Source organism: Manis pentadactyla, chromosome 9 (assembly GCF_030020395.1).
Source record: "Manis pentadactyla isolate mManPen7 chromosome 9, mManPen7.hap1, whole genome shotgun sequence".
NCBI lineage: Eukaryota > Metazoa > Chordata > Mammalia > Pholidota > Manidae > Manis > Manis pentadactyla.
In genome coordinates, this window is record NC_080027.1 from 124694584 (window position 1) to 124719350 (window position 24767).

General features: G+C 42.9%; 1 protein-coding gene across 9 annotated transcripts in view; it reads right to left on the bottom strand.

Annotated features, from left to right (window-relative positions):
• Positions 1 to 24767, bottom strand: part of PPP1R12B (protein phosphatase 1 regulatory subunit 12B) — a 223580-nt gene that overhangs the window by 13167 nt on the left and 185646 nt on the right. For 7 of the 9 annotated variants that reach the window (XM_057508113.1, XM_057508118.1, XM_057508115.1 and 4 more), the window contains 5 exons: positions 12975 to 12991; positions 9591 to 9735; positions 8544 to 8648; positions 5406 to 5459; positions 4043 to 4093 (listed from right to left, as the gene is read on the bottom strand). In XM_057508113.1, the coding sequence (XP_057364096.1) occupies positions 4043 to 4093; positions 5406 to 5459; positions 8544 to 8648; positions 9591 to 9735; positions 12975 to 12991 (372 nt within the window). The remainder of the gene's footprint in view (positions 1 to 4042; positions 4094 to 5405; positions 5460 to 8543; positions 8649 to 9590; positions 9736 to 12974; positions 12992 to 24767) is intronic. The other 2 variants (XM_057508114.1, XM_057508117.1) reach the window with 1 other exon arrangement.

The window sequence follows — 24767 nt, forward strand, 5'->3', positions numbered from 1 at the left end:
CTCATGAGCCCCAAGAGCGCTCCTCTGCAGTCCACACGCTTGTTCCTGGCCCCAAGAACTGCTGACCCGCCCTGACCTACCACATGATGATCTGCATGCAGAACTCACGGCCCGCCGGCTCGCTCTGCCCTGGCTCACGAAGGCGGGTCACTCAAGGTGCCCACTTACAGACTCACACTCTGGGAAGTATGGCTGAACATAAAAGTTGGAGGAAAATGTCCAACAATACTGGAATCGATTGGACTGACATACTAGTCCAGACCTTACTATCTGTTAGTGTTGCAAATGGAACAGAATAACAGAATGCTGGACATTCTTCCCCAAACCTCATATTCCTTAAAGGCCCTAAACATTCCAATAGATGGCACTGTGTCTCAGGTCTAATTACCGCTACTTGTCCCTCCTCAGTGGTCATCTGCACTGACCCTGACACTGAACCCATCAGCTCTTTGGGAAGAGGCAAATATTTATTATGTGAATGTGCTTCACAGATGAAGACAGACAATCCCGTGGGTTAGAATGACTAGAGAAAGGTCTACAGGTACCAGAGAAAAGTCTCTCCTACCCATACAGGTGAGAAAGATGGAAATGGAAGATTGGTGGGGTTACAGGCCTTCGGGAGTGAAGAAGCAAGAAAACGAAAGGTAGCATGAGGGCGGGGGACAGCGAAAAGGAAAAACGAGCAGAGACAAACTGCTGAAGATCTTTCCCTAAAGAAGGAGAGTGACCACCTTAGAAAAACAGCACAGCAGCTGAACATGTCCACGTAGCCAGCAAAGGGTAGGGGCCAGGCAATCCCCCTTACCCACTGCGAGCATGCTGGTGGCAGAGAGGACCCGGATCACAGGAGATGGTGGTGCGGCACAGGGACGAGCTAGGGAGACGGGCAGGCGGCAAACACAAGAGCTGACAGGAGGGCCCGGCTCTCCCCCTCCTCTGGTACTGACATTGGACCAAGGCTTTCAACACAGTGACTGTCATTATGTGAAGTGGACCTTGCCTCCTAAGGGAGCCTCCTAGGGAACAATACTGAAGTCATGAACTGTGCAAGTGCCTCGGTCTAACATGTGAGTACAAGCAGACGGAGGCGGAAGAATGTGGAAGTTACCAGCATGAGGGAGAGGCAGGAGACAACCAGGTGGGCTGTTCACAGGCAGCAGTACCGAAAACAGGCATGACGAGGAGACGGAGAGGGGAAGGCTTAGGGGCAGGAGCTGATAGCGGTATTTCCAGAGTGAGTAAAATAAAAATTCCAAGACCAATCTAAAGGAGGATTGCTCCTGGGCCTCTCTTATTCAAGGACCTGGGAAAGGAAGAGGAGGAGGTCTGAACAGGAGGCTGATGCTGAATGGAGGATGCAGTAGAAAAGTAGCCAGGCCTCATGTGGGCACGTCCCAGGACCAAGTGCAGACCTACGCTGACATGCACACCTGTCAGAGGCTGGCCTACAGTCCTACTCCAATCCAGGATCCAGGTGGAGTTTCTCCAGGGAGGAATTCATAAATACCTTTCCAAGTAAAGGCCAGAATGGCACAACTCACGTCACAACCGTGGAGCCCCACAAACATCTGAGGGAGCCCATCTCATGGGTTCCCGTCTTACGTGGCTTTTATGCTTCCTTTGCCAGAGTCAGAAAAATAGGTACCAGAGTCACTTTCTGTCCTTGAGCACCTACTATACTTCAGGATTCACAGGAGGTCAACCCTCAACCTGCTCCCTACAGATTGCTCCAGGGTTGAGCATCTGTATAAAATGATATACAAGCAGCACAGGGTCCAACTGGTCCTTAGCATTACTGGGTCCCCACTGGACAGGACAGTTACCTGTAGTGTTGGCTGGCTACCTGGAAAGGATACACAGATTTTGGCCACTGAGCACAGAGATGCTGGTCCCTGTAAAATATAGTCTGGAGTCATGAAGGGCATGACAGCTAATCAAGCACTTTCTTAGACTCCTTTAGGGCCAGGCACACCAACTTTATGATGTTTATATGGACATATCTGAAGGTTTTGCCTCTAAAGAAGGTACAGACACAAACATAAAACTGGTGTTGATGGGGGACACTCCCCCTTAGTCCTCCAGGGGAAGGTGGTTGATTTGTAAACCTGGTATTAGGCTTTGGTTTGAGCAAAGGCTGTTTAGGGGCTTTAGAACTTATAGGTACTTCTTCTCCACTTGGCTCTGTTGTTGGTAATGGAGGACAGTGGCGTGGGTGTCAGTTTCACCTCAGCATACCTACTGGTTTGGGTCCTAAACAGTCATGACTTAGGGCTGAGGGAGCAAACGCCTTTATGCATTATAACCTCTGTTGAGGAAAGAAAAGAACTCATGACCTAGTTTAGGAAGCCACAGCTCAGGATTAGAAGACAGACAGAAACATGTAAGCATGTCTCAAGCAACTAGTACCACTGAAGGGGCTCCCATATTTGCTGATTAAGAATTGGAATAGAAATACAGAAGGATCTCAATGGCTCTGCTTTTGAACGTTCTGGGTCTTTGTGTGGGGGCCTGAGTGGATGTCACAGACAGTTCTGTGACTAGTGGGTATGGGTCGGCTTTGGGTTTCTGGGTACTCATTAGAAGGCACCAGCTTTGGCCTCATTTATATGCTGCTGATCAGTACTTAGGCGATTTCTTAATGAGCATAACCAACAGCTGCCTAACAGCAGAGAATAGGTGGCATAACTCAAGGGGCTTCAACCATGGAGGTGCCCCCAGTGCAAGCCAGAGCTAGGGGTGCAGTTCAGCCCCACTGACATCCTGCTCCAAAGGGGAAAGAACGCATCTGTATGGTAGGTGAGGTGGGTTTGGAAAACCACAGGATGGAGAAGCTAGAGGCATTAGGTCATACTGTTTTTACCATCTCGGGAGAATCAACCTTTTATTATTTCTACTTGCTGTTTAAATCAACTTGAAAGATCACTGTTTGAGATACAAGTAGGTCCTGACTGAAATTCTTTGAGAATGTGAGCAGTTCAGCCTCGGGGTGGTGAACACAGAGTGCACAGGCAGGACTTGTGAGTCCTAAAAAATCTTCTCAGTAAATCTTTTTAGGCCACTGGAACAATGAATGTCTCTCCCAAAGTGCTCCTGTCACCTGTTAGGGCTGCTTGCTCACAGAGGGACATCTGAGGACCTGCCTCACTGCACCCCAGGGCTTCTGGTTCCCAGAGGAACACTTTGTATCTATATCCATTAAAGTAAGATCCTGAAGAAAGAAAAAAGGCTGGGCAAGTGCTAAGCAACTGTGGGCATGTGGCATCATGTACCGCAGGGCTCAGATGCCCTAGGACCACACCCAGGTGGCTATCCTGAGCGGCTCTATATCCCCTTTCCACAGCAAGGAGCAGATTCCTTTGGGTAGGATGCCAGTTCCTGACTCTCAAACCTGCCCAGGATGGCAACTGGTCATTAAATTGGCTAACGGAGGTGATGGTCACTGCAGGTCATGGTGAGGGGAGAGGAAAACAGCGAGCCATGAGCGTAACTGGTGGCACGAGCTTATTCTAGGTAGAGGTGCTAAATACCACTATTTCAGGAGAAATGGACTGGGGCAGGAACTCAATATGTGAATCAGTCTTCTGCTGCAGAACGACTCAAACTGTGTTCTTTCTAGCAAAGGACTGAGATGGGGACGAACGAGGGAGGCAGCATCTGGCTGTGCTCAGAATTCCTAGACACCTAACCTGAGGCCTAGAGAGGCTGCTTGGCATTCTCGTCTAGCCCCTTGAGAGTGAAGCCATTGCTTGGGAAACCTTGAGAGAACAACTGGGTTTGTCTCCAGCCTGCTAGAGGCCCCCCCTGAAACCGAAGGCATTATCTGCTCCCAGAAAGGCTCTGAGGGGCCTCCAGGGCACGTCGTGTGGACTCAGCCTGTGCAGTGGCTGAGGACACGTGCTTGCCTCCCCTTCACCCATCATCTCTTCTTGAGGGAGTTGAGTGTGTGGTGAAATTTGGAGGGGCAGGCCTAGGCTCATCCGCCCAGTCCTGGCGGTCGTTCGGGGAACAGGCACACAAAGGGCGGAAGGAAATCTCTCCATACCTTCATCTCTTCCTCCATCTCCGACATCTTCCGCTCCAAGGCTCGCCTCTCCTGTTTAGAAACAATGAGACCACTGAACATCTACCAGGTTTAGAAAGCAGTCGAAATGCTGCCTTCCCAGCTGCCACGAGATCAGCATCTCCACGACTCAGGGAAACCTTATGCAGGAGATGCCAGCACTATGTGATGCTGCCACTGGTGGGATGGAACTACGTCACCGACAACAGTCACATCATCCAAATCTTTCGGACAATTAGAAGATAATGGGGAAGCAACTGGTTAATATGCAAACAGAACAAGACCAAGGCACTCTGAGCAATTCGGGGGATTGAAGATTTCCTAGAATTTTAAATGACTGCAAGTGATCAGGACCCTTGCTCTCTAATAACAAGAAGGCATCGTAACCTTCAGCAATGCCCCCCACCCCAATTCCTAGGGACTGCTTTTCTCATGCTGGGGAGCAGATGGTCAGAAGGCAAACAGCATTGTCTGTGGGGAAACAGCCCTGCCCCAATCCCATTTCTCTCTCCCAGAAACTGACTGCTGATTCAGCCTGAACCCAGTGAAGATTCCTTGGTTAGACGAGATAGCAAGGAGGTTCTGTTAGAGGCCAAGGGAATAAAATATAAAACTTAGCTGCTTTCCAAATTAAACAGGAGAGATGGGAAAATATTATACTCCTAGGGTCAAATCAAAGGTAGGGGACAGCAATAAATATGAGTTTTCCTAATCCAAGAATATTCAGAATGCAGTAGGAAGGAGGTCAGCAATTAAACCAGAAATCCTCCCCCCAGTCAGAGTGAATGAATGACTCTGCTGGCTCCTAAATCAATGGCAGAGGGTCCTGCTCAAAGCTTTCTTTCTGTTCAAGGTGAAGGGAAGGGTAAAGAAGCCTTGGTCGTGTGTGTGTGTGTGTGTGTGTGTGTGTGTGTGTGTGTGTGTGTGTGTGTGTGTGTGTGTGTGTGTGTGTGTGTGTGTGTGTGTGTGTGTGTGTGTGTGTGTGTGTGTGTGTGTGTGTGTGTGTGTGTGTGTGTGTGTGTGTGTGTGTGTGTGTGTGTGTGCGCGCGCACGCGCGTGCACGCAGTTCTGTTCTGAGGCAGAACCAATGTACGAAATGATCTTCCAAGGACCTTCCCACCCTAAGCCTGGAATATGTGAACAGCACTGACCCTCTGAGGAAGCCAAAGGGACTGGCGATCAAACTGCCGTCCAGAGTCGGCCAAAAAGAATTTATTATCAAGCTGGGAATGGAACGTGGCAGAACGCCCTCCTTCTTAAGACGAACTTTTTCTGTTGGCATGAACAACAAAGTTATAGAAACTCAGGAAGAGATGAAACAGAGGAGAAAGAGACACACACATACCCGTTTCTCCATCTCCAGCACAGACGACCGGTCAGAGGTCTTCTCCTGTTTCTGCTAGAGCAAACGGAAGGGAGATGGCGTTACTTCAGATGTCCCAGGGCCAGAAGAAGGCTGGTCTAGTTGAGCTTCACCATCAGACACCCAGAAATAGACACCACCATAGCAGGGGCCCCTAAAAAACAGATTCTGGTAGATCTCTAAGCCTAACATTATTGCCTCTGAAGTTTGCAGGATTCCCACTGGGGAGGGGAAGGCAGTAGTAACACTCTGACATCTACAACAGTCAGAAACACAAAGACATCACCACAACACACACACACACAGGAACACCTGCTAGAGGTCTTCAGTGTCAACTACCTTCCCATTACCTCACCACTCCCACCCTCTTCTTTCATGTGAGTAACTCACAACCCAGAGGAAAGGACAGTGGCTTTTCTTCTTTAAGAGGCTGGGACTGTGAGCTGGAGTGTCTGAGCCCTATGCACTCGCCTGAGCTCTCCCGTGCACTCGGTTCTGCTTGGGGAACCGAGGCCATCTCTCTTTGAGATCAGTGGCCTCACAGTTCCACTCTATCTGTTTTATATACTGGGCTTCCAGGTAACGTAAGTTTTTGTTTGAGTAAAAGATTAGAACTTTACTTCAGGTCATCTTTTGATTTTCAATATAAATTTTGCAGAGGGGCTAAAACGATTTAGCTCCCACAGCTAATAAGTAGAGTGACTTCAGGTAATGACTCTTACACAGGGTAAGGAAATGAATCCTTAAGTTCCCTCTGGCCTCAGCACCAGAGAATTAGACAGAATTTCTTACATTCCATATAATTTAATAAGTACAAGGTGATTATTTTTATTTTGCCTATTACCATGCACAGGCCATTTAATAAATGCAGACATTATGCTGGTCTTCTCACAGAGGTTTCTTTTTAAAGAAAATTAAGGAAAAGTTAAAACTAACAGTATAACTTGGATTTCTGGCTTTTGTCCTGGGCTTTCACTTCTGTTCTGAAGATCATGGCTGTCTGCCTTTACGCTGAATTTACTACAAGGCAGAAGTTAAAGAAAAAAGGCAGAAATAGATCCTGTAGCATGTTTATGTCCTCACAAGTCTCTCTTCCCTAAGCCTGAGAAGCACAGAAGCTGTGATGATTTCACTGTTTTCACTTAGTTCACTTATACAAAGTAAACTTAACTTAGTTCACTTCTACAAAGAATTGGTTTGTTTTTTTAATCTTTACCCCCATAGAGTTCGGGTGAACCTTTTATGTAAAAACATTACGTGTGTCCATGTGGTAACTGTCTCCCTACAAATGTGTGAGGCTAACGGGCCCTCCTCCAACCATTGTCCTGCCAAATGACTCCATTTTTGGTAAATAGCAGAGACTTAGTTTGTAGCATCACTACTTCTGAATTTCAACAACTTGTAGTTGGCAAAACTAAGTATATTCGACACCCCAGCAGAGTAGTTGGTTAGCAAGTGGATGCTTTCCCCAGCGACTGGAAAGGCTGATTTTATTTTCAATGTCCTCTGTGCAAGCTGATGTCAGCAGCCTGTCAGACTGCTTGCTGCTCTGAAGCACTGGCGTGTGGAAAAGCCAGGAACCCGTAAAGGGCAGGAAATGTGCTGTCCGAGCCTCTGCTGGGGAAAGAGTGGCAAGCAGGTGGGTCCCCTTGTGGCTCCTCACATGACTCTGCCCTGATTCTCTGTAAAACAGCCCATAATACCTGATGAGAACCAGCACGTGATCTGTATTTGTTAACCACGGCCAATTTGTGACACTGGTCAGAATAAAAATTGGCTGCAGACACCTTCTGAGGGTCTACCGTGAAAGGCACATTTTGCCTGGCTCAGAAATGGTGGGGTCAAAGAGCCTGTAAGGTCCACAGCCTTGTGGCAGGTTATACGTTAAGTGTGCATATATTTTTTGTTTTCATATTGAGACTTATATTCCTTGTTCCACTAAATCGCTTTAAGCCCAGTTGTCACCTGCGCTGCAGTAGGTCTTAGAAACTCCCAGCACTAGAGCCACACCCAGCTACTATATCCAGGCAAAGTGGGGTGCCTCTTCCAGACTGGCAGGCAGCTCACAGGATGGGTCACCCATTTTGTGTCCTTCTCCAGAAAATGTGGGTGTCCTGGCTGTCCTGCTGGGATCCCTGCAGTTCTGGGGTCCTGTCTTGCAAGTGTTGGCACCCCCTTGCTCATCCCATTCCAGAAGGGTTGTGACAAGATGTTCAGAGGATACTCCACCCCTCTCCCGGCCAAACCCCACGCAGCAGCCCTAGCATTTCAGTCTTTCCTTTGGGTGATATCATACAGCCAGAACAACCAGCCATCTCTGGTTTTCATTTATGCTTTCCTCGTAAAAGGTCATTTTTACCTTAGTTTAGCTTTCAAAATTCTTAGTCCCCAGGCATTCCAGGAGGGCAATAACTCAACAGGTTTCCTGTTCACTCAGCAATAACCTCAGACAGCACTGGCTTCAGCTTGCAGCTGGCAGGGTTTGTTTCACTGGGAAAGAGGCTATTACCTCAAAGCATTGCCTAATTAAATCAGGCCTGGCGGTAAAAGGAAATGACTTATCTGGTCTTTCTGCCACTAATGTTCCTAATTCCTAGGCCTAAAGACAGTGGTCTTGGGGAGGTAACATACGCCACAGGACAGAATCTCTGACCTGGGACTCGATCCTGTGTTGTAATGAAACCCTGCCCTTGATTGTTACATGACCTAAGCAAACCGCTTCTTTCGCTAGGCCTGCTTTGTTGCCTCTCTGCACTAGGTTTAATAGTGTCTTGCTCAGCCCTCTCTAGGTGATGTGTAGATAAACTGAACTGAAATATGATAACTAACACAGGAGACTTTATCTAGGACTAACCCTGTTAACATGGGTTGATACTTTTCTCCTGAGAAAAAAGCAGATAATCCATGATATTAATCAGCAGCATTCAGGCCAGCAGGAATTGTTCACTGAACTATCAACTTTCCACTTTAAGTGCTGATTGAACCCTAAATTCAAATTAGCATCTGTGAGGCTTCCAGCTCCCCGCCGCGGAGGAGGGCCAGGCGTGACTCTGCCTTACCTCCCACCGCGAGGTCAGCGCGGCTCAGCCGCTTCACCAGCTTCTTGCTCTTGCCCCTTACCTGGGCCGCCTTCTCAAGCTTGGACTTTACATCTGCCAGCTCCAGCTGGGCCTCCTGAAGTCTCGTTTTCAGCTTTTGGTTTTCGGTCAGGGCACTCTCATAGAGCTGGGGTGAGGAGGAAAGGGAACCAGGTCAGCTAATCGGCCGGGCTCCAGGATTAGGACCCACACGGTCGCATCACATGAGGCGGCCCAGGGCTCTCTGCCCCAAACCACCATTGGGGGCAGATGGGGAAGCCGGGAGGAAGTCTAGGAAACAATACACTCCGCCATCTGGTCTTGTGCTTCTTAACATCAGTGCAGTCCCAGGGGCTGAACACAGAGAATACTGCTCCAATTTCAAAACTGTTCATCTCGGGGGTTCGGGGGCAGGTGGTGAGCAGGGGATAGTCAATCCATTTTCTCCTACAGGGCATTTGCATTGCTTAAAAATGTCGTTTGCATACAAAAGAGAATATTTTCTTAGAGCCAGCCCAGTGTATTATCAAGTTCTGCTTAACAAAATAAACATTTTCTTAACAAAAACGTTTTTTCCTTGGCATCTCAAGCACTTGAAAGAGAAGGTGTTCAAGGCCCCTGGAGCTGGGTGCTCTGCTGCAAGAGGCCAAGGAAATGAGCTGCGCAACGACTGAAACCCCTGCCCCCCAGATCATCACTGCAGCCTCCTTTCAGCGAGGAGTATTCGGTCAGTATCCACAGGACCTTGTTCAACTATCTGGTATCCGGGCCTCTGACGCAGGGTCCGTCAGATAGTTTTCCGGGGCTCCCACAAACAGCATTACTTTTATATCCCCTTTCTATAATTCTTCATTCTTTTCCTACACCTCTAAACGTCTGACTCAAGGCACTAAAAACAATATATGGGTCTTATTTAGCTGGCAGAGAGGTAGAGCAAACCAAGAAAACTGGGAGGAACTGTTACTATTTATCATTTACGCACCCTTCATTCTGCTTCATCGGAAATACACTCACTTTCTTCACACTGGGGAAAAGGTTGAGAAGCTTATGTGTTATAATCCAAGAACAGGAAATTGAAAAAAGACCCTACTTTTTTATAATCCTTGTTGCTGTCCTCTTCCACACGGCTGGTCAGGGTGGCCAGGCGGGCCTCCCGGGCCTCCCGGCGGGCTCTTGCTGAAGCCCGGTCACCATAAGAATCACTGGTTGTAGGGTTACTACCTCCCGATTCCAACCTGCAGGAGACACATAAGAACAAAGAGGTAGGGGGAAGGCAATTCAAGCATGTAAGCGTGGTTTTCTAGGAAGCACTTGAGAGTTCTGGCCAGGCGACGCACAGCATTCCTTCCTTGAATCCCTCTCCGCTGGCATTCCCGGACCTCACGGCTGAGCCGCGCCAGCTTGGAGAAGGAGGCTGCTGTATGCCACGAACGGAGCTTACTTGAAAAACTGGTGGTTTGGACCCATGAGCTGACTTAAATCTTAGAGCTTTTCAAATTACTTCAGGGCTAAACAGCTTCCTTCTAGAGTGTGCTTTTAAAAGCAGAAGTTTCTTAGATCCCAGTGGCTCATGGAAAATATTCCAATGGCCTCTCAATGAATCAGAAACACATGGACTTGGTGTTCTGAGCTGGAGGTGAGTGAGGGACGGATGGCAGCCAGACCATGGTACTTATGCTTGCCAGGCGCACTGCAGGGCCATGGGCACCTGACGTTTCAGGGACACCACAACAGTGCCGAACAGCTGGTTTTCTACCCCGCTGTCCATGTTTCACATCCAGACTGTTACGCCTGTGACTAGGAGTTCTGCATCTTCTAGCAAGCAGGCTCTCAGTTGATGGTGGTTTTATTTCCAATACTGGTTAAGTTACCTCCGTGGAAGGGTCTCTCAGCTGATCACCTGTTGGAGTGTACAACTTCAGTCACCCTGATCCTTAACACTGGTTTCTACTGTTCTCGGACTCTGCTCTTTGCAAACTAAAATGTGGCGTGTAAAATCGCTGCGTACAAACCAGCCCTGTGGACCCTACGTGCCTGAACTGGGGGGGCTTGAAGAGCCACAGCTGTGAGACTTCCACCTGACATCTGTCCTGTGCAGCTCCTGCTGAAGCTGGGGGCAGGGGGCCGGGATAAGCGTTAGGAGGGGTAGAAGGGTGAGAGGGATGACACGGGGGGGCGGTGGCGGCAAAGCGCCCGCTGACGCTGACGGCCCCGTTTTTCTTACAGAGACGCCAAGTCCTATAACATTCTTCACAACAGTTTTTATCTTCTTACACTCTAAAAAAAATTTTGTACATAGAGATCTCTATATGGACTTCCCTGATTACCAAAGCAATACTGGCATGTAGAAAAATTTTAGTACCAAAGTGCTCCAAAATAGAAAATAAGTCATCCCATAATCCTGCCCAAGAAATAACCATTATTAACAATTTACAATTTAGTTCATATCCTTGCAGGATGTTAAACACATAAATATGCTAAAAAATGTATTTCTATAAATACAATCAGATAATACATTCTGCTTTCTAACTCTTCCTGCTCCCCTCTACACCTGTCACTATGACTGTAGGCATCTCATCATGTAAGGAAAAGCAGATTTGCCTCTTTTTTTTAAATGACAGTATAGTCTTCCATTGTATGGCTGTATGATAATTTATCTTCTATTGATACGTACTTACATTGTTTTGAATATTTTAGTTACTATAAATAATGCTACAATGAGAAGTCAGGTATAAATCTTAGTGCATTTGTCCAATTATTTTCAAAGGACAAGATCTTAGGAGTGGCACTGTTCAGTTAGGGGCATATGTATTTTAAATGTTGATATACATAGATGGCCCTCCAGAGAGGTTTAATCCTTTCCATTCCAACAGGAGAAATATCTCGTTAATTTTAATATTTTTAAATCGTTAAGGAGGTTCAATATCTTCGGTTAATTATCTTTGTTTCTGAATTGCTCATTCATAGCCTTTGTTCATCTTTTTCTTGTTATATTGTGGGAGTGTCCTATACAGTCAGGCTTTCAAAACTAACATAGGTTGCAAATATTTTTTCCCACTTTAATTTTATCTCTGTTTATGGTCTCTTTTCGTAGCAGAGATTTAAAACTTTATTTCATTAAATTTGATAATTTTTACCTTTAAGATATCATGCTTGGGAAGGTCTTTTCCATAAAAAGATTATAGAATATTCTCTTCCACTACTTTTGCAGTAATCTGGGGGTGGTTTTGCTTTTTTGTTTTGTGTTGTTTTCGGGTATGGCTCGAGGAGAAGGATCTATTTGCCAGCTGTCCCAAATAGAGGGCCAGCTGTCCCAATGATCAGTTATTAAATAATTCTTTCCCCACTGAGTTGAAAAGTCATCTTATTAAATATATGACTTTTGGGGGCTATCTATTGTGTTCCATCAATATCTTTGTTTATTCTTGAACTAGTAACTCATTGCTTTAATCATTACAGTCTTATAGCATATTTTGAAACTTGTAGTAAAAGTTTCTTTTCATAAATGGCCATTATAATGTAACAGAGTTCACAAAAAATTAACTATAGCAAAATACCACTTGCCACCAGTTTTATAAAACTAATTTTCTGCTAGGTTACATGTAAATTATTTATCCTCTGCTGGTGCTGGGTGAGAGGGTATGTAGAGGGAGACCACATGTTAACTTGTACATGTTAAAATATATGGATAAGGTACAACCAGGTCAATTATCAAACAAATTATGAGCCTCATCTGCCCAACGCTATTCCGTGACTACATCTTCCCTCAATCTCTTCTTAATTTCTCCATCAGAGGAAGAGTGAGAAAAGGAGAGATTCAAACTTCTGGCTCCACAGTCTCTATTATTTTTAGTTTTATTTCTCAGGAAGATCAGTTTTGTACCTTAGATCCTAGGTGAAAAATTACAGAGGATCATTCCCCAAACTGATATGCTTCCTTGATTTTTTAGCAATTGTGAAACGTCTTTATTTTACTCAATGAATTATTACCGAACACCATCTAGGTACAAGGAGTTGTGCTGGACCCACTATTAAATGACAGTATTTAAACTCACTCTCAATTTAGGCATCTATTGTCCAGTGAAGTCTTCCCCGGACCACCAGCCTGGGTTACCTGCCTCTTCTCTCTGCCCACAGCTCCTGCACCCTTGTACCACGACAGTCCCCACGACGGTATCTTACTCATGTTGTTTCCCTAGCACAGTGCCTTGTACACTGGTGCCCTAAGCAAATTAATGTGGTAAAAGTATATAAAATGAACTGGAAGGAGAATCTGGAGGCAGGAAGGGTGAGTTGAAAAGCTGTGGTGTCACTTTTCACGGGAGATAATAAAAGTCTGAATTGTGGTGGTTGTGGAAGTGAGAGGGAAGGACAGGATGCGAGAAGTACTACTATACTACATAAAGTTAGGTTTGACTAGACATGCATTGACTCACAAGTATTAAGCATGCATAAAAACAGAGAAAGTTCTTACCTAGAAAGTCTTTCATGCTAGAGAAAGGAAGAGACAAAACAAAACAAAACCAGCATTAGCAAGAGACTAATAATTATTATTTCCACTTAAAAATGTACTTTCCAATCAGATATCTCAACTTCACAGTTGGAGATAGGGTACAACTTAAGAAAAGCAACTCAACGACTGCACACAAGGTTACTTAGGTCTAGTTCACACTTCTCTGCATTCCATGATTCACTAGATTTCAGACGTCTTTTTAAACTGGAAGTCAGCAAAATGTAAAATGATCAAAAACTGCCCCCTCCACCGTGCAACTAACCATCCCTGGGTTCTAGGAGTGACTGCCTCTTTGCGATGTTTAGCCTCTCTGGATCTCAATATCCATTCTATGAATTTCCTTCAGTTCACAAACGCTCAACCCTACCCTGAGTGAATACTGCAATTTACAAATATTAGAACTCAGGACAGCGCCAGATCTCTAGGGAAAGCAGAAGAGTGAGGGTAGGGGGGAGAGGGGAAGTCCCATCCTGGTCCCTTGGATGTTGTTAAACATTTTTAAAGAATAAGAAAGAACTCTGAGGTCTCAGAAGAAAGGAGTTTTATGGATGCAAACTGCAAGCTTGGTTACCTATGGTCCTTGTAAACCAACAACAAAAAATAATTATATACGTGTTTTACATTTGTTTTTTTAATCATAGATGCCTTACCCTCTTCACTTTTTTTAAAAAGACCTCAGGCAAGTAAAAACTCCAGTTGATTGAATATATTTACTTATTTCCTCTTTTGAACAACAAAATCCTCAGACAGACAAAAGCAGGAAAAAGAGAAACAAGGGCCTAATGCCCTGCACACTGAACGCTGAATCCTTGAAATACCAGGAGTCACTCAATGACACTGCTTTGCTGAAGCACTGAACTGTCCCTGGGAGCCAGCGGTTTGTCAGCAAGCACAGTGGGACAGCCCAGTACACGACACCCTAAAGCTGTCCACAGGAAGTATGGTGTGACAGCACAGCTGACTGAAGAGGGACTGAGCAGGTGATGTTGGTAAAAGGTGGCTCTTCTCCATGGAATTCTCTCTAAATCAGGGTTTATATTCATCAGAATTCTCATGTGCTTTTTCAAAATGCATTCATACATTCTAAGCTCAATCCTGGAGATCCTCCTTCAAAGGGCCTAGCGTAGGGCCTTCTCACTGTGAGAAGTGCCCCAGGAGGTTCTGTTGTATAGCCCCACTAAGCACCACTGCATCAAACAAGGCCTTTTAATGTGAGTGTTACAGGGGGTGGTTAGCCAGACACGAGCAGAGCGGGGGTTGGGGACTTTGGCCGGTGTTTACATTCAGTTAGATGCTTGTATGTATTCTAAACACTCCGTGTAAACTGTTCTCAGGGGATGTGGGGAGGGAGGGTATAGACGCCAGACCTGCCAGAACTGACTGCTTCCAACATGGAGGAGCAGTGGCCCTGACTTCATCACAAAGTCCTTATCTGCTCATCAGCAAACTAAAAACCACACCCCTTGGCACCAGGGCAGTTCTGAGAGTGACCCTCAAAAGACAAAAAGAGGGTGTTTCCCAGAAATCCCCTCCCACTCCAAGAAAACCCCACTGAACCTGATGAGTGTTCCACCTCTGCTTCAACTCCAGCTATCAGACCACTGAGCCTGAGCCCCACGAGCTGCTCACCTCTGGGGCATCTCTGCACTCCCTCCTGGAGTGTGTACTTTGCCTTCGTAAACTGCTCTTTGCTTGTACTTGCACGACCGGCTTGGGAATTCCTTCCCCATCAGTCAAGAACCCTCCCACGAGTTGAGGCCTTACCTAGCAGGTAAGGGGACCTCCCCAGACTGGATTGCCCACACCATGAGGACACGCCCCATTTGAGATGGGGGAGTCAGTAGGAAAAGTATATGGTGCATCTTTAATGTTCTCACACACTTAGAGTTGAGTATTCTAAAATTTGTGAATCTGGAATTTAGGAATTTGCCTGTCTCACTTTTTTAACTGATCTTCAGTGAGAGTCATATGCATATCCCACACTATCAATTACTACTTTATCAATATTAAGGGTTTTTTGCCTCTTGAAGGAGCTCTTATTCAAAAAGCCCTAAATTTTAATCACCTCTCAATAATTACTTAATACATAAAAACACTTCAAGTGTATTCAAGTAAAACTGAAATGTTAGAATGTTGGTGATATCCATTCACCAGCCTTGTGATAAGATCTAGTCTTTATGGCATCTGAGCGAATTAAAATTCACAACCCAGGAAAACTAAATTATGACATGCCAAAGAGTCTGGGAAGGGATGTGATGGCTGGACTGAGCTCTAACTTTGGCTCTGACATCTTCCAGCTATGGGACCTTACCACGGGCAAGAATTAAACGAAAATTACAAGGAGGTGCTCTCTTAAAATGTCAGGTTCCTCTCCTGCCCTATTCCTTTTCTCCTCCTTTCACTTTTTTTTTTTGTTGTAAAAATACTAAATTGGCTGTTGATTCCCATTAAAGTAGCAAGGTTATCTAGGACTCTGGATACAGGGAATCAAGCTCAGATGCAACCGAATGAAACAGTAATTTAGGAGACCATTTACTTTCTCTCGCTGCTTCTTTTCAAACTATGATCCATGTGGGAGAACCATACTTTATAGTCTCTCCAAAGATGGGCATTCTACAACCTCCCTCAGGTATGGAAAACGACTCTTATAATCAAACTGGCCTGCCTTGTGCCTTCTTTTTCATCCTTCTATTGAAATAAAAGCCCACTTCCGCCTGGTGTACACAGGATGAGACTGGATTAACTTAACTGACAAATCATGTCTGTTCATTGACTTTGTTATTCCTAACATATCAGACCTCACTTGAAAATGTTTGTTTCCTCTTTGTAAATATCTAATGTTGGGTAAGATTTTAGCTATATCGTCAGCTTTAAATTCTGCTGTGTAAGCCCTGGCAGTTGTCTCTATAGTGAAGAAAGAGCTTTTTTTTTTTTCACTACGACAGAGAAATTAGGATTTTACCAGGTATTAGTCGGGTAAGACTGATAATACATGCATGTGAGCTCAATTCCCTGCATCCAAAGCCCTTTGATATATATATATATATATATATATATATATATATCAAAGCATGCAAACCATTTCTGTTGATTATTCCCATACAAATGACATGCAATTAATCTTTTCATTTCAAATGGTCTGGAAGTACTATAAAGCTATTTATGCCCTGCCATCACAACCAAGGAAGTTCTATTATGTGACGGTACAGTGTGGCCATGTGCAGTATGGCCTCCAGGGAGGAGGCTGATATAAAATACAAACATTTAAGAACTTAAAAACACAAAAAAATAGGTTAGCACCACCAAGCAGCAATCAGAAAAAATCCACAGATTCCTGGATATGAAAAGGCAGGTTCCACACGGTTTTCAAGGGGCCTAAATTAATTTTTCCACAGATGACAGCATGTGGGGGAAGGTGCTCAAACTTGGGATTGCCACACCAGTTCCTGCCCCTACAGGCACACTGCAGATGTTTCCTAAAGACAGCCACCTAAGCTGATGAATGACACTCTTATTTCTGCTTGCCAGGAGTAACTAAAAGCAAATCTCACAGTTTGTTGTTTAGCATTTTTTAAAAGCATGTTAATTTGTTTCAATTTTTTATAAAAATGTATAAGTGATGAGTGATCCAGTAGACAAGACAGTAGACAATGCACCTAGACCCAGATACCAGAGAAAATAGGACTTGCAAGTCAATCCTTTATTTTTCCTCACTGCTTCTAACATTCCCCCAGCTTTTACCTGACAGTTGGAGCTCTCTGCGAGCCTTGGCATTTTATTGTTGCCTTCAAGGGCTGGGCTAGCTCTGTCCTGGGAAGGTCAACCCAACCAATTAGAGGACAGCATATAAACCTCATAAAACAAGATTCAGATGCAGGAGAGGCAACAAAGTGACTATAATGTAAACAATATTATTTCAAAGAAAAGAAGACACCTGGGATTTCTAAAGGAGATGGTGTTCTCACTGTAACAGAAATTAGTCTTAAGAAGAGTATTTTTATAGGCTAGTATAGGATTTAGGGCTCAATTACCCAGCTTCTGATAAAACAGCTTCTGATAAAACAGCTTAGGTTGCTACGTCATACTTTCTGATTTTCACTGGGGGAATACCTCTAGAAAGCAGCCTTTTGTTTGGTGTCTTGACATCCTAGATAATCTAGGGTTTGATGAAAAAACGCTGGTTAGATTTGGGGAGAGAAAAGTTTGGGCTTCTTGGGTAAAAGGAGCTGAGTTGCTGAATTGGTGGAGACTTAACTTCAATTTTTCCTCTTCATCCTGCTGTCACTCAAACTGAGCACAGTTCACTGTTACCCTGACACTGCTTCTCATTCTAATGAGCTAACTGCCATGCCTTCAGGGAGATACTGCGTGAATCTGGAGAGTGGGAAAGGCAGAGTGGGAGTCCGCCTAAGTGGTCTCAGGGGAACAGTAAGCCAGGAAGGGACGTTTTAAGAGAAGCAGTACACAGGCTGGGGAAACGGACACCGAAGGTTCTCCCAGAGAAGCTTCTAAGAGGTCAGCCTAGTGGGCAGCAAATAAGGGGAAGTCCTAGAACACAGGCTTAGGGACCCCAGCCAAATCTGTGATCTTTTGCAAGCTAGGAATGTGGGTTCCTTTTACTTGCGTTCCGGGAATGTCCCCATCTTTCTCTGCAAGCTCTCTCTTGAGAGAGCTCAGTCACTCTTACTCTGCTCTTTAAGTAGCGTTTGAATAGCTTATATGGACATGATGACATCATATATTTTAGAAAAGGCCTGAGTCTTCTATCCAATTTGCAGGTTAACATACAAATGTATTACATCGTATGCTCTAGTCAGGAATTCTTAGAAGGAACTTCTATAAGTGTTTCAAGACTGTTGCTTTAACTTCTACTGAAGACAAATGAATGATGGGCATTAAGATGAGCCTCTCTGGTGTGTCTGAAGTAGATAAGACTGCTAAAAAAGGAATTACTTTCACAGCTTTTTATGGCCCAACTGGGGGCCATAGATATTGTGAATAGCACCCTGAAGCAGAAGAGACTAAAAGCTGCTCAGAAACCAATATGAATACAGAAAACAGAAATAAAAAGAATGATTAGCTAGATAGACCATAGTTTTTAAAATGCTCCAAAACCAGGAAGCAGGCTCTTTCATACCTCTTGAAATTCTCCCATAATAACCTCATTGGTTGGGACCTGTTTCTAATAAAAGAACAGAGTGAAGATGACCATTAATTCAGACGGCAATCCTGGAAAGGGACAGGAGCCAGGCTGGATTTAATTGGTGAAATGTGCAGGTCTCTCAAAACACCAGAGACTGGCTTAGAAAAATCTCCACAAAAGCTTTTAACTTGAAAGTTATTGGGAGTTCAGAAAGGCACATAATTAAAACCAAACTCCTCTGACCAAGTTTAAAATAAAATTGTGGCTCTGAAAAGCTGGGCCCAAGGGAAAGGAATGAGACCAAATCACATGTCTATTGCCAAGACCGAAACGGGTTTGACTTATGTTCCTTTGGCGTTAGGACCTGACCCCACAAGTGATGGGAAAAAAAGTATCTTATTTACATTTACCCCGAAGAGGGACTAAGGAGAAAGAACATTTTCTATCACGTTCTTGTGCACTAGCAGAGCTAGGGGCAACAATCTGAGCTATTTTGGGATGGCCTGCAGAGAACCAGCCTTTCCCTTTGGTTCACAGATGAATGACCGATGATGAACAAGCCAATCCTGTGAGTTTGACTGCAGTAGGACCTTTCAGATTCCTAGGGCTACTGCAAACCTACTTGTTGTCTGACTTAATTGAAAAGGAATATAATTTTATAACCTTTTGAGTTTAAGACTTATTCCTTCTTATACATGTCTAAGAAAGACAAAGGTTTTCTAGCCTTCTACCTTCAGGGAAGTCTACCTTCATAACTCAACCAGATGGGGTTCTTGGGAAACTTAAGTCTACAAGTCTCTAGCTTTGAAATGGATCTTTTTGAGTTTGTAGGAATCCTACACAATTTGGAAATACATGTGGGGGGTGAAATAAAAACTTTAAAGATTTATGAAAAGTAAAGGACAGTGAGGATGAGGCCTATGTCAGGTGTTTTTTGTTTTTTTTTAACCACATCTACAAAATTCATTTTTCCTTAATATCATGAAATTTTCAGTTGTATCAGTTTTATATTCCTGCCGTAACAAATTACCATAAAACTTAGTGGCTCAAAATGTCCACTTAGTATCTCACAGTTTTGTAGGCCAGAGTTCCAGCATGGCGGTGCTGGGTTCCCTGCTCACTTCTCACCAGGCAGAAATCAAGGTGTCTGCTGGCTAGGCTCTTAGCTAGAGGCTCTGGGGAAGAATCTGCTTTTAAGCTCATTCAGGTAGCTGGCAGCATCATTTTCTTGTGGCTGTAGGCCCTAGGTCCCGTTTCCTTACTAGCTGCCAGCTGGCGGTGGCTCACTGTTGCTAGAGGTGCCCTCATTTCTTCTCACAAGGCCCCTTCCGTCTTGTGACAGCAAAGGTGCACTGAGCCCTTTCCACACTTCAAATTTCTCTGATTTCCACTTCTGCCATCAGTGAGGAAGTTCCCTGCTTTTAAGGGTTTCTGTGATTAGATCAGGTATACCTGGAAAAAGTCTCCCTATCTTAAGGCCAGTTGTGCCATATAACATAATCCTGGGAGAACAATCTCATCACGTTTTTGGGCTTGGATATCAGGCCAGGATGTCTCTGGGGAGCCATTTTAGAAATTCCAATTACCGCAAGTATTCCCCTCTAACAAAAAACATGGTCTATTCTCAGCAGAAACTTTACAGGCCAGAAGGGAAGGGCATGAAATATTTAATGTATTGAAAGGGGAGCTTCAACAAAGAATCCTCTACCCAGAAAGATTATCATTCAAATTTGAAGGAGAGACTAAACATTTCCCAGATAAATGAAGGCTGAAGGAAATAAAAACCACTAAACTGGCATGACGGGATATGTTAAGGGACTTCTGAAGATGGAAATGTTCCTGAGCCTACATAGTTTTCAGAAGTAAAAATAAACCCACAGTATGGGTAGTGGACCGATTACTTACCAAGCAAGTACGAAGTTTAAGCAACAAAGGTAGTTAACTACACACAAATCAGTCAAGGGACACACAGGAAGTGCAGATGATGACATCTAATCCATAAAGGGAGAAGGAGGAAGGAGGAAAAAAGAAGTACCTTTAGACTGTGTTTGAAATACAGTGATCATCAACTTAATATAGACTGTTACATAGACAGGAAGCTGTCATTTAACCTTATAGCAAACATAAACCTAAAGTCTAAAATAGATACACAAATAATTCAAAAAGAGAAATCCAATCACAGCACTAAAGAAACCCATCACATAATAAGAGAAGAGTATAAGAGAGGTAGAAAGGAACAGAGTGGAACTACAAAAACCAGAAAACAATAAAATGGCAATAAGTACATACCTATCAATAATCACCTTAAATGTAAATGGACTGAATGCACCAATCAAAAGACACAGAGTGGCACAATGCATAAAGAAACAAGACCCATCTATATGCTGCCTACAAGAGACTCATTTCAGACCCAAAGACATACACAGACTGAAAGTAAAGGGATGGAAAAAAGATATCTCATGCAAATAATAGGGAGAGAAAAGCAAGAGTAGCAGTACTTTTATCATATAAAATAGACTTCAAACAAAGAAAGTAATGAGACAAAGAAGGACGTTACATAATGATAAAGGGGTCAGACCAACATTAAGATATAACCATTATAAATATCTATTACGTACCCACCATAGGAGCACCAACATATGTAAAACAAACAAAACAAACACTAACAGAATTAAAGGGGTAAATAGACTGCAAGTAATTCATTTTAGGAGACTTTAATGCACCACTCACATCAACAGATCAACCAGACAGAAAATAAATAAGGAAACAGAGGCACTGAACAACACATTAGATCAGATAGACTTAACAGATATCTACAGAACACTCCAGCCAAAAGCAGAATACACATTTTTTCTCAAGGGTACATAGAACGTTCTCCAGAATAGATTATATGCTAGGCCATAAAAAGTGCCTCAATAAATTAAAAAGATAGAGATTGTATCAAGCAACTTCTCAGACTACAATGGTATGAAACTAGAAATAAATTACATAAAGAAAACAGAGGCCTACACACACAGAGACTAAACAACATGCTTCTAAATCAATGGATCAATGAACAAATCAAAGCAGAAACAAGCCAATACATGGAAACAAATGAAAATGAAAATACAACAGTCTAAAATTTGTAGGACACCACAAAAGCAGTTCTAAGAGGGAAGTACATAGAATACAGGCTTACCTCAAGAAACAAGAACAATCCCAAACAAACAATATAAGCTCATCATTAAAGAAACTAGAAAATGAAGAGCAACCAAAACCCAGAGTTAGCAGAAAGATGGACATAATAAAGAACAAAGCAAAAATAAATATAATAGAGAATAAAACAACAGAAAAAAAATCAATAAAACTAAGGGCTGGTTCTTTGAGAAAATAAACAAAATAGATAACCCCCTAGTCAGACTTACCAAGAAAAAGAGAAAGTACCATATGAAATCAGAACAGAAAAAGGAATATTCACAATGGATACCATGGAAATACAAAGAGCTGTTAGAGAATTCTATGAAAAATTGTATGCCAATAGATTGGACAACCTAGAAGAAACAGACAAATTCCTGGAAAAATACAACCTTCCAAAACTGACCCAGGAAGAAACAGAAAATCTGAAGAGACCAATTCCAGCAATGAAATTGAATTGGTAATCAAAAAACTCCCAACAAATAAAAATCCAGGAAGAGATGGATTCACAGCTGAATTCTACCAAACATTTAAAGAAGAGCTAATACCCATCCTTCTTAAAGTATTCCAAAAGGTAGAAGGGGAGGGAATAGTTGTTACTCATTCTATGAAGCCAGCATCAGTCTAATACCAAAAATCAGACAAAGATACTACAAAAAAAGAAAGTTTTAGACCAGTATCTCTGAAAAACACAGATGCAAAAATCCCCAACAAAATATTAGCAAACTGAACTAAAAAATATCAAAAGGATCATCCATCACAACCAAGTGGGACTCACTCCAGGGATGCAAAGATAGTATAATATTCAGAAATCAATAAATATCATTAACCACATTAACAAAAAAGGATAAAAACCACATAATCATCTCAATAGATGCTGAAAAAGCATTTGATGAACTTCAACATTTATTCATGATAAAAACTCTCAACGAAATGGGTTTAAGGGCATGTACCTCAACATAATAAAGGCCGTATACAACAAACCCACAGCTAACATTATATTCAATAGCAAAAAGCTGAAAGCTTTTCCTTTAAGGAACAAGACAAGGATGTCCACTCTCACCACTTTTATTCAACATATTACTGGAGGTCCTAGTAATGGCACTCAGACAAGATAAAGAGGTAAGAGGCATTCAAATTGGTAAAGAAGAAGTTTAACTGTCAATATTTGTAGATGATGTGATATTATATATAGAAAACTCTAAAGGCTCCACCCAAAAACTATTAGAACTAATAACTGGGTTCAGCAAAGTTGCAGGATACAAAATTAATACACAAAAATCTGTTGCATTCCTATACACTATCGGTGAGCTAGCAGAATGAGAAATCAGGAAAACAATTCCATTTACAATTGCATCAAAAGAATAAAACACCTAGGAATAAACCTAACCAACGAGGTGAAAGACCTGTATGTTGAAACCTACAACTCATGAGAGAAATTAAAAAAGACACAAAGAAATGGAAATCTATCCTGTGCTCATGGATAGGAAGAATTAATATTGTCAAAATGGCCATACTGCCTAATGCAATTTACAGATTCAATGCAATCTCTATCAAACTACCAATAGCATTTTTCAATGAAATAAAGCAACTAATTCAAAAATTCATATGGAACCACAAAAGACCCTGAATAGCCAAAGCAATCCTGAGAAAGAACAAAGCTGGGGGCATTACACTCCCTGACTGCAAGTTATATTACAAAGGTCCAGTAATCAAAACAGTATGGCATAAGAACAGAACTATAGATCAATGGAACGGAATAGAAAGCCCAGATATAAACCCGCACATATATGGTCAATTAATGTACAACAGAGTAGCCATGAATATACAATGGAGAAAAGACAGCCTCTTCAACAACTGGTGTTGGGAAAACTGGACCGTTACATGTAAGAGAATGAAACTGGATTACTGTATAACTCCACATACAAAAGTAAATTTGAAGTGGATCAAAGACCTAAATGTAAGCCATGAAACCATGAAAGTCTTAGAAGAACATAAGTATGAGTAATTTTTTCCTGGACACATCTCCCTGGGCATGGGAAACAAAATCAAAATGAACAAGTGGGACTACATCAAACTAAAAAGCTTCTGTACAGCAAAGGACACCATCAGCAGACAAAGAGGCAACCCACAGTATGGGAGAATATATATTTTAAGTGATTTATCTAATAAGGGGTTAACATCCAAAATACATAAAGAATTCATATACCTCAACACCAAAAAAACAAAAAGCCCAATTAAAAAATGAGTAGAGGACCTAAACAGGTATTTTTCCAGAGATGAAATACTGATGGCCTACAGGCACATGAAGAGATGCTCCACATTGCTAATCATCAGGGAAATGGAAATCAAAACCACAGTGAGATATCACCTCACACCAGTTAGAACAGCCACTATCTGGAAGACAAGAAATAACAAGTGTTGGCAAGGACATGGAGAAATGGGAACCCCCCTACACTGTTGGTGGGAATGTAAATTGGTGCAGCCACTGTGGAAAGCAGTATGGAGGTTCCTCAAAAAACTAAAAATAGAAATACCATATGACCCAGTAATTCCACTTTGGGGAATTCACCCAAGGAAAACAAAATCCCTGATTTACATGCATCCTGATTTATTGTCAGATTATTCACAATGGCCAAGACATGGAAGCAAACAAAGTGTTCAATGGATGAAGAAGAGGTGGTACATATCCATAATGGAGTATTATTCAGCCATAAAAAAAGAAATCCTGCCATTTTCAACAACACGGATGGATCTAGAGGGTATTATGCTCACTGAAATAAGCCAGGTGGAGAAAGACAAATGCCATGTGATTTCTCTTATTTGTGGACTATAAAAACAAAGCAAAACAGAAGGAATAAAATTGCAGTAGATATACTCATAGACATTGAGAAGTGACTGATGGTTACCATAGGGGAGGAGTTGGGGTGGGTGGGTGCGGAGAGTGAAGGGGATAAAGGGGCACAAAAATTCTCAATCATAATATAAGTTGGCCACAGAGATGGTAATTCAGAATGGAGAATATAGCCAATGGTTCTGTAACATCTTCCTATGTTGACAGATAGTAACTGCACTAGTGGGGGTGATGATTTAGTAATATGGGTAACAAACCACTGTGCTGTATATTTGAAACCAATATAAGATTGTATAGCAATGACACTTCAATAAAAAAAAAACATGGTCTAGTTTTTCTAAAACATCCTCAAAATAAGAAATATCCACAGTATGAGTATATGGCCAATCAGGGGCAGTTGGATGATTACACACATTCAGAATTGGAATAATGTTGAAAGTACTGACTTATGTTGGGAAAAACTGTGCATCCACGTGAGTAGGCCTATGTGTGTGGGAGCATACTGCCAAGCAAAATTTAGTTTTAAAGTATTAAATTACATATAACTTCATCATATTATACTCATTGATTTGTCTTTAGTATT